Here is a 20,673-nt window from a genome sequence, read left to right on the forward strand (position 1 = left end):
ATCCTGCCATTTGGAGGGTTGTACGCCACTGATGAGGTAATGATGTGGACTTTCCTGATTCCCAGTTAGGAGACTGGTAAGGGAGTAAACTCAGAAAAATTTTTCAGATAATTGGAAATAGTGTCCTGAATAGTTCTACAGTGTTTGAGGGAAATAAGGATTTAAAAAGATGATTTTAAAGGGATTTGTAGACACCGTGATATTTGAGCCATTTTGAATTTTTTTTTTCCCATGAAGACTGGAAACTTTATGGGATGTTCTTTTAAGTAGGACTAAGCAGATAGCTTCAGGTTTTTTCATTTTGTCTGCAAGTTTAGTTTTTTTGGTGAATATCACTGTGGTTATACTATGGAGAACAGTTGGAAAGAGGCTAGATTGGCTGCAAACGGACCTGTTAGAAGACAGATATAGTAGCTAGGGTGAGAGATGATAGTAGATTGACTAAATTGAAGTGTTGGAAACAGAAGGAAAGAAATTTCTGTTTCTTAAAGGAAAATGTGACGAGATTTAATGATACTGGATATGAAGTGAGTTGTAGATGTCTGAACTGTTTAACTTGATAGAGAACTGAAGGAGGAAGTGGGGTTAAGTCAACTCTGTATATTTTGTATATTTTGGGCACATTCATTTTGAGGTACCATTGAAATATCCAAGAGGAACATCACAGGTGTTCTTATGATTCTGTAGTGCAGAAGAGAGGTCTAAAATGGAGAAGAGCTTATGGGTGTGTAGTAGTAATTTAGACCTGAATGTGGATGAATTTGTCAGGGGCAGAACCTATGACTAAACCTGGAGGCACCTTATCTGTCAGGTGACCTTGTAAAGGAGACAAAGAATGAATGTTTATGGGATTAGGAGCAAACCGAGGTGATCTATCTTTTTTAATATTTTGATGAACTCTCAATATTTTCCGTTCTGTGGAGTAATAAGTAGCAGAACTTTAATTCCATGTCAAGCAAAATTTAGTTTAAATTTGTATTGGTTAATCTTGTGCTGGACCTGCTAGAAAAGAAAAGTGTTTAAGGATATGTAGGGGTACATGCAGATGTGTGCACACACACATACGTACACACACACAAATTTAGCTAATTCCAGTTTAACAGGTTAGCTCCCTCCACAGTTTCATGGATGTTGGTAGAAGACGCAGATTTCTCAGTCAGAGACATAAGACTTGATAACTCATGACAGGGGCAGGAGCCAGAGTTGTTGGCATCCGTGCTGCTTTTCCCAACCCTGAGCTCCATAGACTGTGAGGAGGGTGGGTGATGCTTCTGGATGTGTAGTATAGTCTCTTACAGGAGAGGAGCCCCCCAGACTTTCATAATGGGCAGAAAGCTTGCCTGACCTTAATCCTGGTGGGAGATGACATCTTTTTGCATGAGACAGTGAGCAAACCTGTCTGTTGTTCCTGAGGGTGACATTTCTGTTCTTCCTGGCTGTTTACGATGTAGACGTACTTAAAATAGTCTGGAACAAAGAGTGCCTCTACCTACAAGATGTACAGAAATGTGATGGGTCCAAGGGTAATTGCCTTCCAACAATATTCATCCCTCATTTCTCTACCTTCTTGGCTTCTGGCACAATTTCCTATGATTGACCACCCTGAGTAATCTGTCTGACAGAACCTGGGACCAGAGCCATTCAGTTTATCTCATAAAACATGTAATTCAGTTTACGTACTATCAGCATGGTAGCAGAATGAGGCCAAACTGCAATATTGACCTCAGTTTGGCTCCCCAGGGTCCTCGACCAGCCAGCTGAACAAACACCGTAACCTTCAGGGGTCTGCTCTGGAGAGCCAAGTGGCTTTCTCTTCAGGTTTCTGCAGTGACTTTCTACCTGATGCAAGTAGTTCAGGAGGATGCTGGAATGCACAGCCTTGGCCTGGTCTGAAGGAAGGAAGTCTGGGGTGGTTCTGTCATCCATAACAATACTGGCCTGACCTGAATAGTTGACCCTGACCCAAATGGCTCCAGGGCTGGTATGATGTCATTGTTCACCTCAGCTTAAGTCTGGGACAGTTCAAACCACCCTTCCTAATTGGATAACTCCCATTTTAGGGTTAAGTAGTTTGGAGCAGGCTGCACATAATTAACAAATCAGTTATCCCTCTGGGGTGCCCCTCCTACTAGTCAAGAATAGCTATACTTTGAGAGGTCATAGCTGTCTGCAGGTACAGGATCTACTGGTGGTGCTTGCTTAAATGCTTGAGGGTCTCTTAGAACCACCCGTAAAGTACAAGTCACCACATTTCTGGAGGGAGGTAAGTTAATGTCTGACTTCCGCATAAGTACTTCTGTGAAGAATGTGTGTCCCGTCCTCCCCTACCCCCTGCAGCACAGGTGGGACCTGCTTAGGTAGCACAGACCAGCTGTTTCTCCACTGTCCTCTCCTGCACAGATGGTAGGCACCAGGGCTCCCAGTTCAGTACAAATAACTGAATCTAGTACTTGTTTTTATTTTGGGAGGCTTACCTGAAGGTAGTCAGTCAAATCTGTCTTACTTGTCTATGCCACCAGTCAGGTGGCATTCATCTGCCCCTTGGGGTGACTGAATGAAAAGCTACAGGAATTGGGGGTGGCGGTTGGAAAGACACCTGGAGGAATTGGCAGGTGGTTTGGCTGGAGTCAGCAGATTGGATCGGGATTGTAATACCATAACATGAAAGAGTGCCTTTGATGGTGAGGCACCACTGATGGTCTGAAGATGGGGTTAAAGGTCAGATGTAGCTAGTCTGCCAGTGGTGGGAGATGTGGCCTCTCTCACCAGGAGACAGATGGGTCTTTCTCCTGGACTCACAGTGTGGGATGCAGTGGTTACCTCTGCATCAGGAACAGAATCCTTTACTCTGGGTCTTTTCAGTGATGGTCCACGTGTTGGCACATCTGGAATGGTGATGGATCTGCTGGCAGTGATGGCAGCCTGGGCAGTGCAGGCTTCATCAGCAGCTGGACTGCAGCTGGCCTCTTCAGACCGTAGGCCCTTACCATGGCCATGTGTTAATGACCCACATGGTCTGATCGGCAACTACAGTTTGTCTCCACAATTTATGTGGCCCATGTTTAAGATGTCAATCTGTCATTTTCCAAGTAGCAGACCCAAACAATTATTCCCAACTGGTACCAGCCTCAGATCAGTAAAAATCTAACAAGGTTTATCATGGAATATCGGCCAAATCTGTGAGAACATCCTTGAGCTCCGCCCACGGAGCATAGCAGCCATACCCACTTCTCAATTCTGTGTAGCTGGCACTGAGGTCAAACAGCACAACAGTCCGTAGAACACCACAGGGTGTCAGCTTAGTTGAATTATTAGTGTACCAGGCCCAGGCACTTAGAGGATCCTCTGTGTATCAACGGCATTGGTTTAGGTGGCAGAATGGAAGAGACATTTTCCCTCAAGATGTAGCTGCCACTCTTTCATGTAAAGCTGGGATGTCACAGGAGCTGGGCTGGCTGCATTCTTGAATACACCAAACCCAAGGGGCACCTCCAATGGAGGCTGCTCCTCTTGCCAGAGGCTCCAGTCAGTAAAATCATCCATGCACAGCAGCTTGTACTCAGAGGGGTCCTAAGGATGGTGGGCACTGGGACCACTAGTGCTCTTCTACGTGCCACTTTCCAGGTGGCATCATCTCCTCTGGCTCTTAAGAGCATTCACTGTGCAAGCATGAAAAATATCGATACCAATTTTACATTCATTGGTGGAAGCACAGCAGTAATCCATCGAGTTGGTCCCAAGAACTCCACCCAGAAGGACGCATTAGCTTCTGTTTCCCACTGTGAACCACGCACAAACCTCATAGCTGAAAGCAGATACCCTCTCCCTCCACAGGATGGGGATGTGGGCTCCAATATGTATATATCAGCCAGCTATAAAATGTCCTGCCCTCCCCAGAGTGATGTCAGACACCCAGGTATGCTTGGTCTTCAATTTCCCTTGGGGACCCGGAGAACTTGGCCCAACCCATAATCATCTTTCTCTTTAAGGGTATATGGGGAGGTTGGGAGAGAGTGACTCTGCTCCCATAAATAAGGTCAATTTATTTGTTTTGAGCAGTGCTGTGGCTGCAAGCAATCCTAGCCCACCTAAAGGCCTGCATTCTATTTTCTGTGGTAAGGTCATCATTGCTGATGGACATCATCCATTTCTGTTGGGAACACCTTTATTCAGCAGCTACAGCCATATTACTTCTTGGCAGGGGCCATGAGTTTGTACTCTCTGGTTGGCTTGGGCTTGATCCGCGCGGTGGCATCATTGTTTTTAGGAGTTCGCCTTATGTGGGCTCTTGGCTGCTCCTTTGTCAAAAGACCAGCTCTGTGATTCTTGATTTCAGTGTAGGACTGGGAGTTTCCTGAAGCTGGTAGGGGTGACAGAATTTAATCTTTGGGTGAGTTTCTCCTTCTGTGGTGAACTACCTTCATCATCCTATAAAACCCAATTTAGGATGGAAGAGCCTGCAGGACGAATCAGTGCCCTTGGGAGATTGTTTCGGAGAAAGTTTCCCCAAAGGGCCAAAGCTGTCTCACAGCAGACAGGGCCCACTGTCAAAAATGCTGAGGTCTTTGCCTCATCTCAAATGAATAGAAGGTTGAGAAGACAAACTGCAGGAGGGACTGAGCAGGAAGACAGCCCACTGTTGCCTTTCTTCTTCTTCTTCTTCTTTTTTTTTTGCCTTTCTTCTTTAATAAGCATTATGTCTCCCCTCTGGCCCCTTAGGTCTCCCAAGCAAACTAGCCAGAGTTCGAGGTTCTCCTGGTTCTGCTTAGAGTGGTTACAGTTTTCCTTCTTTCATGCTCAGTATAGAAATACTGAAAGAACCTTATGTGCCCTTGCCTCCCTCTCCCGATAAATATTACTAGTTGTTTTCAGGGTCCACCAGGTGAGCTTAGTGAGTAGCTGGCAGTAGCCAGGGCATCATTCAGGCTGCTGCTTTTGAAACTACTTCCTGGTACTTGGCCTGAAGCTAACGCCCCAGTTCAGCCTCATTACTAAGCTGTGAGATAGATGACCAGTTACTGCATGGGGGACCACACGATTTGATCATGTTCACTCACGATTCCCATGGACTTCTCTCAATTTTCATTAGCTATCCTTTCATTCCAAATCTAAAAAGCTTTGTCTTTGTCAGCACTCCATCTTCATTACCAAAGCTTCAAACATTGTGAAGGGTTTGAGATTTTACCCTTCGCAGACGCTCACAAGTTAAGCCAGCCACAATTCCATAGATGTGAGGAGAAGACGTGAGACTCCAGGTTGGAGACAGGTCATTATTGTGGTCATAGTCAACACTGTCAGACACCAGCCCCACTTTCTATAGAATATGTCCGAGACAGCCAGGTGGTGCCTGTACATGTTCAGGTGTGTTCCAGGAAAGGAGCTCCCAGCTTAGGGGACCAGCTCTTTTATAATGGGCAGTAAGCCTTCTGACGTTATCTTTATTATACTGAACAGTAAGCCTGCCTTTTGTGATTTGAGGAGACGCTATATCTTCTAAGGCTAGGGAATCAGCACCTCTTCTCACAAGGTGTGCAGAAATACACATAACATTAACCTTTATTTCCTGACAATCCCCCCCACCTCCAGCCGCTTTCAATTCATTTCACATGCTTCTGTTTTCTCACTGCTTTCTAACTCGTCTCATCCCAGTAGTCTTCTCTCTGTCCTCCTGTGCAAGAGGGATCTTTTAGAATGCAGACCTGATGATATTGCTCAATTTGCATTTTTTATTGGTTTTTCATTACTATTGGGACTTCACTGGTGGCTTAGATGGTAAAGAATCTGCCTGCAATGCAGGAGATCCGAGTTCCATCCCTGGGTCAGGAAAGTCCCTTAGAGAAAGGAATGGCTACCCACTCATTACTATTAGGCCAAAGCTTAAACTTTTGAGTGGTTGTGTAACTATTTCTAATGTGCTGACTGCTATCCAGTTTTTTTTTTAATACTGACAGTTAAATGAAAAAAACAAAAACCCACCTTTTTTAACGCTGTAAAGACCAGTACTAGGTAGGCTGCAGATGTGTGTGCTCCTTGGTGCTAAATCGTAACCCCTGGTCTTTTCTTTCCTTCTTAAACCTTTGTCTGTAATATGCTGTTCTTTTCGCCTTAAATAATTTCCATAATTTGCCTCTAATATTTCTGTTTTCTTTTAATGTACTTACTCTATTAAAGCCTTCTCAACCTAGTTGGATATCTTGCTCTGAACACCTTTAGAGTAATTGCAAATAAATTGTGTGTGTGTGTCACTATAGTAGTTACTTCATCTAGTTGTAATTACTGATTTATCTGGTCTGTATCGCCACAAAGTGTAAGCAGCACAGAGTAGGAGTCCTCCCCTTCCACACATACCAGGTCTTTGGGAGAGAAAATCGCTTCCCTCAGAATCACTTTGGAGTCAAAACCAATAGTTTAGTTGGTGCTTTTAATCAGCTTTAGAGATTCCATGTTTTGACGTCAAAGATATTTGCTTAATTTTGAAGGGGAGCATGTAGTAGTATTCACTGGAAAATAGACATGTGATACAGTCTTAATATGCAGACATTATACATATTATGCACTCTGCCAAACAGTATTTTCTTGCTTTGTTCAAATTTAAAATATAGACTGTGGACATTCATAAAGAGAAAGTGGCTCGAAGAGAGATTGGTATTTTGACGACAAATAAGAATACATCAAGAACTCACAAAATAATAGCACCTGCGAACATGGAGCGGCCTGTCAGGTATATTCGGAAGCCTATTGACTATACGGTTCTGGATGATGTGGGCCACGGCGTCAAGGTAAGTGTCCTAAGTGTTTGCAGGCTATGCAGTTTCAGAGTAAACTTGAATACATAGTAGAAACAGTTAAAATTATTTGTTAATAATAATAGCTATAGAGCCTGGTTCATAACTGTGAAGGATTTTCCACATGTCTTTTTTTTCAAGCCTTGAAAAGATCATGTGATCTAAGGGTTGTTCCGTTTTATTAATGGAAACACTGAAGTTTTATAATACATAAGAATGGTGTTTTTAAAGGCTTCAATTTTATTAGAGGAATGAACTGATGAATCATTTCAAAGAGGAGTTGGCATCTTACAGAGTTTCATTCCTGTGGTATGCGAAGTTTATGATCTACTTAGGGCCTGAAGATAGGGTGGAATAAGAGAGTTCTATTGTTTTCAACCTTAGATTCCAGGGAGATGGTAAACGGACTCATCCATAAATGTAGATGTTAAGGAAATGAAGTGAGATCTTAAGGAAATGAAAAGCCTAGTTTTATTTCCTTAAGATGTTTTATTTCTAAAACGAGCTTGGGGGACATTGAAGTGGAAGATTTTAAGTTGCTCACCAGTTACATTTTGAGTTGTAAGGTATAGAGATCATTTCCTTCCAACACTCCCAACATCTTTGTGTAAATTTACACACACTTAACAGAGGAAGCTGTGCTCCATAACAGGTTAAAGGTTACACCATTACACAGTAGCAGAATTCAAGTAAAATTTTTATTCCCAAATAAGTTGTCCTTTCACCCTTTCATTTGGGATTAGTTTACACTTGAATGCTATTTTTTTGTTTTCTCTTTCACTTGAAACAGCATATGAGGGAAGATGTATGGTCATATTTAGAATATTTCTAAGTTACTTTAGTATTTAGTGTATTATAATGCTATCACATTAATATGTCTTTTCATCAAAGGTAATGAGGCTATTCAAATTTAATTTCTAAATCCAGGTGTGAAATGTAGTGGCAAGGTAGGATTCCAGACATTGTTTAATCTAGATAATAATGAGCCATGTTATTCTAAACAAATGTTAAAGAATACCAAAGTTCTGGCATGGTTTCTAGCCATAAGAATATGGGTCCAGGTATATTCCATTTTTGGATGCTTTCCTTAATATTGCTTTTACGGTCACTTGAAAAATGATAAGATACAAATTTAGAATGGCAGATGAGATGGAAAGAACTTGAGGGAACCCTTTTTTCTCCAGTGTAGAAAAAGACTGCAATCTGAAGATAGTTTTCCTTAAGTGGCATGTTGCAAGTAGGCTGCCTTGGACACATCAGTTCGTATATATAAGCTGGCCAGGTTTCAAAGATGTAGCCTTTAGGATCAAAGCAGCTTTTTTTCAGTTTTGAATTTTGGTCAGACTTGTTCAGAAGGAAATTTAGAACTAAAACAAACTCTGTCTACTAGTGCTGGCCTCTTAGGATTTGGTTCTTAAGCTACAAATGAGATGGTTTCCAGACCCTATTTGTTTGTTTGTTTGTTCCTTAATTAGAATTTGGCTAAGATGTTATGGTGCATTGTAATTTTGTTTTAAACCCCGAGTTGCTAGGTCCTTTTCTGCATTTGGAAGCAACCTGTAATTTTGGATTTTAACATTTACAGTTGATCACTCTTTAAAATTCTGTACTACCATTCAAATAATGAAGCGTGAGCATTCATTATCCAGTAGTCTTAAGGTCTGTGGACTGATGTATTAAAATAGCCATACATTTAATGAGGTATGGTGTTTGTATTTAAATCAGAGTTTGTTTTTTATCATCCATGATTCAGTTGAATTAGTTTGATAGGATAAAATACTGACCTAAGAAATCACATAATTTGCATGAGATTGGCATAATTAAGTGGTAATTTTCTTATGAATTATATTACTTTGAATAAATATGTGATACCTATGAATATTTCCCTACTGCTTGTGGATGACTTTTCTTTATAAAATACTTGAAATATGACTGGGTAAAAGCTTATTAACATGAATCAAGTAACTGTCCTATCAGATAAGATATCTAGAATTAATTTCTACTTTTTCCCCCCTTTTTTGCCAACGTAAAGTGGCTAAAAGCCAAGGTAAGAGATACTACTTATCGTCTGACCCACAGTATTCCTCCTGTACTGGTAGAGGCTGCAGAGCCCCCGAAGCTTGAACACTCCTCCTGTGTCTGTCTGCTTCTCCCCGTAGGGCGTGTGTGGGCTCAGTACACTCAGACCCGGTTCACGTCGGCAACACTGAGCTTGGATGTGTTAATATATCAGAGATATATTGACATCTGCATTTATATAGGAACATTAATTTTGCTAACATTTATTGCTTTGCTCATTTTTTGATAGTTGCCTTGCTTTTATTGACTTACAATTAGGAGGTTTCCCAGACATTACATGTGACTTTGTTACTGAGTTGTTGGGATAGAGATGATTTTTCAGATGAATATTTTAGCAAGTTGACACTGAGATCTGTCGTTTATATTCATGCACATATTTTGAAAATTTCAGGAAACCGTATATTTGAATTGCAGATAAATTAGACCTCAGTGAACATGTATAACAATAAAATATATAAAATTCAGTAATCTCACCTGTATTTTGCAATTATTTGGCATGAAGGGTGCAAAATAATATGAAAAGCCAAGTGCAAGTGGTATCTTGACTTTTTAAAATATAGTACCAAAGTCTGTTGTTAAAGCTGTCTGGGAATCCTTATTTCACATTCTGATATTTAAAAAATAATAATACATGGTGTCAAAACACCAAGAGAACAATTTGATATAAAAATAAAAGCATTTCTTTCCACATTTTAGCATGGAAATAACCAGCCTGCAAGAACTGGCACACTGTCGAGAACAAATCCTCCTACTCAGAAACCACCGAGTCCTCCCATGTCAGGCCGGGGAACGCTGGGGTAAGAACTCAGTTACATCCATGTTCTTCAGATCCAATGAAGGAAATCCAAAATGAATCCAAAATGAACCTGCCTGTTCCGTAATTTCTCTGAGGAACTCTGTACTAGAAAAGTTTTTTGTATGTGTATAAATGAGCATTGTCTATTATTTTCCAATTCATTAAAAGTTTTATATACATATATATAAATCTGACCTTAAAATGAAATAACCAGAGGTTTCCGTATATATTGTCTTCACATGTATTTGCAATATTTATATTACAGAACTTTGAATAAGTGGCCTGTTTTGCATACTTTGGTTTGGTAGCTTGCAGTTCTTCCATTTCCCCCATTTCTGTTTCACCTGAGACTTGGGAATCTTTACTGGGAATCCTTCTAACTGTGCTTCTGCTGGTCATTTTGGGGCCCTTCATTCTAGAGTAGCTTTGTGAGAAGGCCAGTGCAGAAGTAGAAAAGATAACAGTTTGTGCCTTCTTCGTTCCCAATTTTCAATGCAATGCAAATACTGAATACTTGGTAAGACAGTCCTGAAAGATCATTCACTTTATTGTAGACTATAGACTCCTTGTTTTTGGTGGAGGGGTGGTAGAATCGTTACTTAATAGCAACCAACTTTTTTTGTAGGCTCTTAGTTTCTATTTTCATTTTGTGAACCCCTTGCCCCTGAAAAAAAAACATGAGGTTGTTAAATAGAAAAGTTAAAATCATTTATTGAGAAATTAATGGCTTCTCCACTGGGACCAGAATGTACTTGCCCATGTATTAATATTTCCATGTTGAGGTAGGAATAAATTGAAGAGGAGATATTCAGCTACCACAATATATAAGGACAATGCCTTGTGGGCTACTGAGTTGAGAATCATATGTATTTCAAAGTTTCATATTACTGAGCATTTAAAAAATTATAGCTATTATTTTTAGAAATAAGATTAGTTAGAACTTTTACCTTTCTCAGTGGTTTTCCTAAGAAAAGGTAACAGATTTTAGCTTTTGTTAAAGTAACAAAATTCATCTCTTCCAATTAAAGCATTTTTTAAAAACAAACTTTATTATTTAAAAAAATTGTGTTTTACTTGGTAATAAAGGGTTAGTCACAGATTTGGGGGAAAATACCATTTTCTCTTTCTCATCCACTACTTTCTCTATTATGCTTCTTTAGACGAAATACTCCTTACAAAACCCTTGAGCCTGTTAAACCTCCAACAGTTCCTAATGACTACATGACAAGTCCTGCGAGGCTGGGAAGTCAGCATAGTCCAGGCAGGACGGCTTCTTTAAATCAGAGACCGAGGACACACAGGTAAATTTTTAGGTTGAGCCTTTGAACAGCTGAGAATGTATGTTATTGGTTGGTGACAAACTCCTGTAGAATTATAGGTAAAGTGCTCCTCTGATGCTAACATAGATGGTAAGGTTGAGGATGATGCTACTGTATACCTTTCTGTACATTTATATCATGAACTTGTACTTTTTTAGATTTTTTAGTATCTATACTGCTAGCAAATTGCTAGTATTTCCTCTGACAGAGGTACGTATGTACATTTGGATGAAGTCTATAAAGAATTTTTTTTTTTTAATGATCATTTAGGAAAAAATGATCAAGATAACCACTGTTAAGTTTTTTGGGTAAATGGTTGAATATCAGAAACTATACAATGAGATTTAAACTTGAAGCTCTGAGGAAGAATTTCTTAGGAGAGTTGATAGACTGTAGAATATGTTATTATATAAATTGGTTTTTTAAAAAGTTCTAGAAATCAACTTCCCAGTGAATTTCTTTTCCCCTTTATTTTTAAAAAATTTATTTTATTAATTTTTGGCTGTGCTGGTTCTTTGTCGCTGTGCGGGCTTTTCTCTGGTGGAGGTGAGCAGGGGCTACTCTCTAGTTGCAGTGCACAAGCTTTTCACTGTGGCGGCTTTTCGTTGCAGAGCATGAGCTCAGGAGTGCGTGGGCTTCAGCAGTGATGGTACGTGGGCTGAGTCCTTGTGGTTCTCAGACTCTCGAGCACGGGCTCAGTAGCTGTGGCGCCGTGGGCTTTTAGTTGCCCTGCCGCATGTGGGATCTTCCCAGATCAGGGATCGAACCTTTGTCTCCTGCATTGGCAGGTGGGTTATTTACCACTGAGCCACCAGGGAATCTACCCAGTGTCTTTTTAAAAACTTGGTATGGAACATAATGTGCATTTCAGAAAAGGAGATAATTTATTAATATGAAACTTGATGTATTAATACAAACTGAATATAGTCTTGTAACCATCACGCAGGTGAGAAAATGGAATAGTACCAACAACCCAGAAGTCCGCCTCAGGCCTTTCCCAATGATTGCTTCTACCTCCCTCCCCCTAAAGTAACTACTTCATTTGGGGAGTACTTTATTGTATAGTTTAATTTTTTAATTTAATTTTTACCTCTCACTTAATAACTTGGGCAGGGAACTGCTCTTTACCTTGATTTTTGGTTGGTTTTATTAGAGATATAACTTGGTAAAGTTATTTTGAAGGATTCAGTTAACATAGGGTATACCAAGCTCTTAAATGCTAGGTAATTGTTATTTGTTGTTATTATTTCTGTTAGTAAATAAATTGTCATATTGATGTCTGCAGTTACAGTATCAGTTACAGTATGAATTCAGTGAGGATCAAAATTGTTTTTTAAATTGTTTCTTTATATGTTTATTATTGAATTATTACATCAAAGCATGATTTTTCTCTATAGTGGATGTAGTAATAGTTTAATCATATTCAACAACTAAGTTACTTCATTATACTAGGGATATACCAGTGAGATATGGTTCTTTTTTTCAGGAACTTGTTCTATTAGAATAGGGATCAACAAACTTTTTGATCAAGGGCCAGATTGTCAACACTTCAGGACTTGTGGTCCATACGGTCTCTGCTGCAGTTACTCAGCTCTGTGATGAGAGCAGCCATCAGCAGCACGTAGATGAATGAGCATGGCTGTGTTCCAACAAAACTTAATATATGGCACTGAAATTTGAATTTCACATAATTTTAATGTGTCATAAAATATTATTCTTTTGGTTTTTTCCAACTAATTAAAATAAAAAAAAGTGTTCTTAGCCCATGGGTTATAAAAATCATTCTATGGGCCAAATTTGGCTTGCAGGCTGTAACTTGCCAACCTTCATGTTAGAAAAAGGCATACAGATTAGTTAATCATACAGGCACATAAGTGCATCTGTCTGTTACATGGTGGTGGCCCAAAGCAGAGTATTGACAAGCTTGGGAGGAGGGAGGCCTTCACACCAGAGCTATTTTTGTTACATATATATTTTTTCCCCTTCTGTTAGTATGTGACAGTGTAATTATAGAGGGATCATACTGAAGAAAATAAATTAACCTAGACAGTGCAGATTATTACTCTGCTGGGTTTCTGGGCCTGTTGAACCAATGATGTTGAGTTTTAAAAATATAATATGGAGCTTCAGGCTACATGGGTACATACGTATATTTGCATATGTGTACATGTGCATTCCTAAAAGGAATCAACCCTGAATATTCATTGGAAGGACTGAAGCTGAAGCTCTAATACTTTGGCCACCTGATGCAAAGAACGGACTCATTGGAAAAGACTTTGCTGCTGGGAAAGATTGAGGACAGAAGAAGGTGGTGGTGGTGGCAGAGGATGAGATGGCTAGATAGCATCACTGACTCAGTGGACATGACTTTGAGCAAATTCAGGGAAATAGTGGAGGACAGGGAAGCCTGGCGTGCTTCAGTCCATGGGGTCACAAAGAGTTGGACATGGTTTAGCGACTGAACAACAACATGTCCACTTTATGTTACTGAAACTGGTCAGTGTTAGGTTGTATGCCTAAAGACAGTGAGTCCATAGAAGTTAAAATTTAATAGTATCCACTATTCTAGAATGTTCCTTGGTGAAATTTCATTATTGTCTTTCTTTTTCATTTGCTCATTTTTCCAAAAATTTCCCTGTCTTATTACTGTTCTTTGAGATTAATTAGAGGTGTGCATACTAATTTCAGACTAAAGTTGGTTACCGTTTTTATTAACTTCCATAGCATCTTTTGTGGCTTCCGTCCCACTATTTTTTAATGTCTGTTTTCCCATTCTCAGCCAAGAGTCCCATGACAGTGTAGTTCATGTCTGCTTTGTTTACTGCTGTTTATACTAGGTTTTAAATAAATCCTTGCTGATTCATTGTATATTAGATGGTATTGGTCAGTTGTTTCTCAGTGATCTCTTACAGTTCTGAGTACTATGTGATTATATTGATTTTTCAGTAGATGGAGAAACATAGTGAAACACATGGACTTCCCTGTAGCTCAAATGGTAAAGAACCTGCCTGCGATGCAGGAGACCGGGGTTCAGTCCCTGGGTTGGGAAGTTCCTCTGGAGAAGGGAATAGTAATCTACTCCAGTATTCTTGCCTAGAGAATTCCAAGGAGAGAGAAGCCTGGCAGGCTACAGTCCATGGGGTCACACAGAGTCGGACACGACTGAGCAACTAACACATACAGTGAAACACAAAAACCACTTCAGGTATTAGAGTTAAAATTTGTATTGGACAGTTAGAACGTTTCTTTCTATTGTAAGCATATGTATACATATGCACACACACACATCCATCATAATAGTATCTGGTGGCTTTGAGTTGATTATATTTTTGGAAGGAATCCCTAGAATTGCTGTTTTCATGATTTTTCTCTCTCGCAGTGGAAGCAGCGGAGGAAGCGGCAGCCGAGAGAACAGTGGTAGCAGCAGTATTGGCATTCCCATCGCCGTGCCTACACCCTCACCACCCACCATTGGACCAGGTGTGTCATCAGCTAATCCATTGTCACATGTGGTAGTATTTATGAGCTTTATTATGGAAGTCTGAAGCAATTTAGTTATATTAGATAAAACTATTAATTAAATTTATGTGATTGTTGCCAGAATGAAAGCTAACAAATTTAAAAACAATTTTTGATTGGTTTTCAGAGTCTTTAGAGTTTTGCAGCTGTTTCTCCTTACTTATTTAAAAAAAGCATATTAAATAACTTTTGGGCCATTTTGCTTTAGAAATATGTGGGCACTAGTCAGAAATAATAATTATTATTTCAAGAGCAAGCCAATATTGTTGATAATTCAACTGAAAGATCAGTGTCTTTAATGTGAATTATGTATCACTGAACTTTGATGTTGCCTTGTAGGCTGGTAGGTGTATCAACTCTGGTGATAGCTGGTTGTGACTTTCCTGTTTTTATGTATGATATTCGATACGTATGTCAGTAAAACGCTGTGAATGTAACATGGAATTAAACTAGGAAAAGCTCTTTTACTTTTTAGATTATATAAGAAATTTAAGAAATCATAGTAGAGCTATGATTAGCCCCTTGATTGTTTAGTAAATGAAAGGAAGACTTTTTGGTGTTAAAATATACATTTGAAAAATGAGTTTGATAATTAAAACTGGGAAAAATTCTTAGTTTCTCAAGGATGTTGTTGAAAAAGGAGAAAGAGCTACTTATAAAAATAGGCGTATTTTATAGTTAATGAAAGTGTGGACTCAGTGACCTTATTACCTTGTAAAATTCTTATTCTTTGGAACATGCTTTGCATATGGGTGTCTTTCTCTCTTTTTTACTTCTTTCCAAAGCATTGTACTTTCTTACTGTTTCAGAATGATTAGTTCTCTTTCTTGCACTCTGACCTGAATTATAAACTATTTTATTAGAAAACATTTCTGTCCTTCCTCCTTCTGGAGCTCCACCAGCACCACCTTTTCTACCACCCCTCCCCGTGAACACTGTGGTAGGTGAGACTGCATAACCACTGGAGTGGTTTAACTTGCTGCGCCTAGTTCATAGTCAGCTCCTGTTACACGGTTAGCTTTTGTGGTTATTAGCTTGTAGGTGGTAGTACAAAGTTTTAAGTATTAAATCTAATTTACACTAATTTCTCCTTGTGAAAAACCTCTGAAGTTACGCAGAAACTTCTCTGTGATGTCAAATGTGTCTCTGCCTTGTTTATAACCAATTTAATGTGGTTTAGCTTTTGTTTTGTTTAGATCTTTCAAGGAATATTATAGCAGTGATTGTTCCAAAAAAATTTTTTTTATTAGCGATGCAGTATTTTTTTAAAGTGAGACTTGATTTGGAATTCCCTGGTGTATACAACAGTCAAATGATTGGGGTGAAGGTGGAGGACAGGAAGAAGAAAAATGGAAAAGAGAATGATGTGTGGGGTGCTCTGAGGCTTTCCTGTGGCTCACAGTTGAAAAACTTTGATACAGTTGAGGATTTATGGCATCTGAGGGGGCCATGAAAACAGTTTTTACCAATAAAATACATTTAAATTGTTCCCAGGTTGATGGAGACTGGATTGAGCATATCAGAATTCCAAATATAGACTATATAAAACCATTCAGCCTAGAAATGCACAGTAGCATTTGGGTGGAAATGGATAAAGAACTGTCTCAAATAATGGAGCTTTGGTGAAATAAAACCATCTAGCATCTTCTTTTAAAAACATTGGCACTTGTACTCAAAAGAAAAGGGGAAAAGGAAGTAATAAAAAAAGGCCCTAGTAAAGAAGTTGTTGGCAGAAAGTTCATGTGGAAAAAATAATGCCCTCAACCTAATTAATACTCAGGAAGACAGAAAATAAAAACCAGTGGATACTATTTTATAGCTACTAGATAGGTAAACATGTCAAAGTCCCCTAGTACCAAATGTCATTGAGGGTGTGCAGTAACAGAAAGGTAAGGTATATTGCTGGTGGGAGTTTATTAGTTAACATGCTCCCTTTAGAAAGTAATTTGTTGTTACTCAGCCAGGTTGAACCAGGTTTCTTACCTTAGAATTATCAATTTCATTTCCATATATTTCCCCTTGAGTACTGGTTCTCAAAATACAGGTATGTGACTGCTGGGTGTTGCCAAAATTCTTTCTTGGCATTTTTGAGGTTAGAACTATCTCCATAATAATACTAAGACTTGTTTCCATTTTCATTCTCATTCTGGTACCAGGACACAGTGGAATTTTCCAGAGGCTACGTAACATTTGAAAGCATCGTTTTTTGACAGCTAAAGGAATGTGTACTTGTGTTCATGTGTTTTAAAGATAAATCAGATTTAATTTCTCATATGGTAATTACATATTCCTGTAACTCACTTCAATAAAAATTTTTTGAGGTTCTCTAATTTTAGAGTGGACCCTAAGACCAAAAAGTTTAACCACCACTGTATTAGAGCAGGTGGCTTTTGAAATACGATTTCCGGATCAACAGAATCATTGTTGTGGGAGCTAGTTAGGAATGTAAATTCTCAGGTCCCATTTCAGACCTCCTCATTCAGAAACGGAGACGAGCCAAGCAGCTTGTATCACAGTAGGCCCTTAAGATGAAATTCTGATCAGTGTTTGAGAACCACTGTTTCAGAGAAACTGAGGAACCATATTTAGGAATGTTCATAATGTGGTATAATAATAATAGCAAAGATCTGGATGCAATTCAGATGTCTAACGGTGGAATGGAAAAGTAATTGTAATTGTGGCATGTTTGTATGTAAATAAAGCAAAAAAATGAATGATATATCGATATACTTACCAACATGAATGAACCTTAAAAAATATAAAAGGAAATCAGCAAACCAACAGAATATATAATCCTATATAACCAAATATACAAATAATATTTATATATTTAAACATTATATATAACCATTGTAAATAGTTATATAATATACATTAGTATATGTATTATTTATATGTACACAGCATATATATACGTCAGTCACATACCCTTTAACATTATGACTTATTTCATAATAAAATACTAAAATAAATTCTAAAATTGGCCTGGTTTGGAACTATATAAATAGCTCGATTTGGTTTTCAATCACCAAAAAAAGTCACCTGGATTTTGTATAGTTTTTATATAAGTCAAAGAAATACAAAAAATCATTTTAAGATTTCTATTAAAAATGGTTAAAGGATTACCTCTTAGCTCCTTGGAAAACTTAGCTGTCCAGAATTACTCATTCTCAAAGGCATTTGAATAGACAGTTATTTTAAAAGTGTGTTTAGAAAATGAGTGTGTGGATGATTTAGTGACTGCCTATGGCTTGGGACCTCCAAAATGTTAAATATTAGCACTTCTTTTAATGAACAACCTCTGCTGTATGATTTTTCTAATAATTTGTATGGCCTCTAGGAGAGGTTGAATGAAAGGAAACCAGGATTCTGCCTTTTTATTTCTTCAGTCGTGGTTAGATGTTTGGGAGAATGATGTAAATCCTGAAGTTGCCTGGAAGGTATAGTTAACTTTAGAGGCTTTGAACTTTATATTAACCTTTAAAATTTTAAACTTTGACGATGTTGATAAAGATGGCATTGAATAAAATTTTAAGTATTGTTAATACTTGAATTAGTTTTAAATATGCTTGAAATTAAAGAAGAAAAGATTGCTTTGGATGTACTATGGGGAAAGAAAAAAGCCCTCCAAATATGTGGGAAAAGATAGGGCATTTTCTACCCAAAGCTGCCCTAGAATGCCCATGTTTTACAGTCTTAAAGTTTTTTCAGTTTTATCAATCACAGAAATTTCAGTGATAGAGTAAAGTGTGTAATTCTTAAAAGTTTGGAGATAGACAACAAATCTGACATAGGTGCTTTGAAGCTAGAAATTGTGCTTCTCTAAAAAAATGATTTTACTATAATAGGTATTGATAATAACTGCTAATACAATAAACAGTCAAATAAATATACTAGTAAATGTGGAAAATAAGCCTAACTATTTAAACTTTATAATTTAAGCGAGTTTGGCTGGCTAGATTCTTAGACTGCGTTTCTGTAGACTTGCCAGTGAGAAGGAAGACGTGTACAATCCAGATACTAAGGTATTCACATCTAAAAACTAATGCTTTTCACCTCAGACTGTCATTTGGTACTTATCTTGTTGGAGAGACACAGTTGACATATAAAAACTATACGTTCTAAAATAACAAAGAAAAAGATTATACATTTTATTAGCAAAATACCACTTGGGATTATGCTAAATTAAAAGGTTGAAGAATGTTTCATACTTAACTTTTGCACTTTCCACACAGTATCTGTTTTTTCTGCTTTTTTGTAAGTTTTTGTAAGTTCAGAGATAGAGCTATTTGTGTTGTATCTTTACTTTTCTCTTTATTTTGTGCTGTGGACTTTAAAAAGTGATAAAAAAATGTTTCTCGATGAGAGTCTGCTTCTCTTTGTGCTGCCATCGGAGGTTACTGCAGTGCTCAAGTTCTTTGTCGGTTGCCTTTGACTCATGCTTTCCAGCAGCCCCGGGCTCAGCTCCTGGTTCCCAGTATGGCACAATGACCAGGCAGATTTCTCGGCACAACTCTACCACCTCCTCGACATCTTCTGGTGGATACAGACGGACCCCCTCTGTGACGGCTCCGTTTTCTGCTCAGCCTCATGTTAATGGAGGGCCACTTTATTCTCAGAATTCAAGTAAGCTTGTGCTTAGCAGGTGCACGCAGCAGTGGAGCTCCTTTTGAAGGAAATTATTTTAAATTGTTCTTGCCAGTGATAGACAACAATTGAAACCATATTATTTCATGTTTGTTTTTGTTTTAAGATGAGACCTTGAATCTTATCATTTTAAGAATAATTGCTTATCACTTTCAAAAACTTCCGACTCACTGAGTATACTATAAATAGAACTAAAGAGGAAAAACTGAAATTAATTAAGCTGAATTTTAAAATATTGGCATGTTTGATACAGTTTGATAACAGTAAAATTAAAAATATTGTGACAATTTTTCTTTTCAATAATATAACAAAATTGCTGGCTATCACTTTTAAGCTTGTTAACCTATACTGAAATGAGTTCCAGACCATTAAAAACCATTCTTGATGCCTGCTTATTCTGTCTCTAATAATTATAACAGTGGGGAGGACTTTTCTTTTGACAAATCCTTTCTGTTCACCTCAGATTGCACATCTCAACACTAACTGCAATCAGTGTTTAAAGGCTGATAAGATTAGAAAATAACTTTGGCATAAAATGTGAAAAAGTTCCACTTGCTTAGAGTGAGTAGTCATTAATTTCACTTTCCGTATCAGGATGCTCAATCCAAACAAGAGAAATCTGAAATGAGCCAGTTGTTCAGTATTTGTTATTGGCTTGAAACAGTGATCACCAGACATAGACTGAAACACACTTTCTTGTGTGGTTTTTCTAGCTACTTTCTGGAGCTGTATGTTATTTTATGTAACCTAAAAAATACTGAATACTCCATATTTACACAGGAAGTTGGTTTTAAATTCTTTATATTTATGATGCATGTTTTTAACAAGTGTTTTAAAGTAGAACTAAATTCTCTCTCTTTTTGAGGGGGGTTAAATTTTAGTTTAAAGACTTAATTGTGGTTATAAGCAAAAAAACCTTCTAAGAATTGAAAAGCACTTTAGCAGAAATATCATAATTCACAAGTAATCCCAAAATTTATATTATTAGAAACCTTTTCCAGACTGAAGTTTTCATCCAAGCTCCTGAGAAACTTTACCAATTAGAATTTTACTTCACATTTCCCCTAGTCTCCTTTTTGGTAAAGAAAAGTAGCTGGTGGCTGAGAATCCCACCATCAGAGCAGTTGATCTGATCATTAGTTTCACTAGTTTCATGAACCTTTAATTTTTTTTTTTTCGTATTCTGCATTTTTAGATCTCATCTTTGTGTTATTTTTCTTTTCCGCACTTAGACATTTATTTAGTTTACTCCGCAAATAGGACTTCTGGTGACTCTTCACCTGATACATGTTTGTGTAGTTCTGTTTTAACACTGCTTGGGTTGGTTGCTTATCCTCAGAGAAGACATTGTCACTACTGAATGTCCATATTTTTGGATATGTAAAGCAAATTTGCCTCACATTTTAAACATATGATTATGTGTTGTCAAATCAGTTATCCTTCAACCTGAGTTACTGTTGGTGTTGTAGTGGTAGCATGTGAGTGTTTTTAGTGTTTTGATGTGCATATTCTGTGCATATGATTAGTA

The 20,673-nt window shown here is 38.0% G+C and overlaps 1 protein-coding gene across 13 annotated transcripts in view; it reads left to right on the forward strand.

Annotated features, from left to right (window-relative positions):
- Positions 1–20,673, forward strand: part of ABI1 (abl interactor 1) — an 81,518-nt gene that overhangs the window by 50,389 nt on the left and 10,456 nt on the right. For 3 of the 13 annotated variants that reach the window (XM_020891466.2, XM_020891461.2, XM_020891465.2), the window contains exons 3-8: positions 6,603–6,779; positions 8,818–8,832; positions 9,561–9,661; positions 10,821–10,961; positions 14,359–14,459; positions 18,948–19,124. In XM_020891466.2, coding sequence (XP_020747125.1) covers positions 6,603–6,779; positions 8,818–8,832; positions 9,561–9,661; positions 10,821–10,961; positions 14,359–14,459; positions 18,948–19,124 — 712 coding nt within the window. Of the gene's footprint in view, positions 1–6,602; positions 6,780–8,817; positions 8,833–9,560; positions 9,662–10,820; positions 10,962–14,358; positions 14,460–15,361; positions 15,443–18,947; positions 19,125–20,673 lie in introns of all 13 variants that reach the window. The other 10 variants (XM_020891473.2, XM_020891472.2, XM_020891467.2 and 7 more) reach the window with 6 other exon arrangements.

Source organism: Odocoileus virginianus, chromosome 9 (assembly GCF_023699985.2).
Source record: "Odocoileus virginianus isolate 20LAN1187 ecotype Illinois chromosome 9, Ovbor_1.2, whole genome shotgun sequence".
Taxonomy (NCBI): Eukaryota; Metazoa; Chordata; class Mammalia; order Artiodactyla; family Cervidae; genus Odocoileus; species Odocoileus virginianus.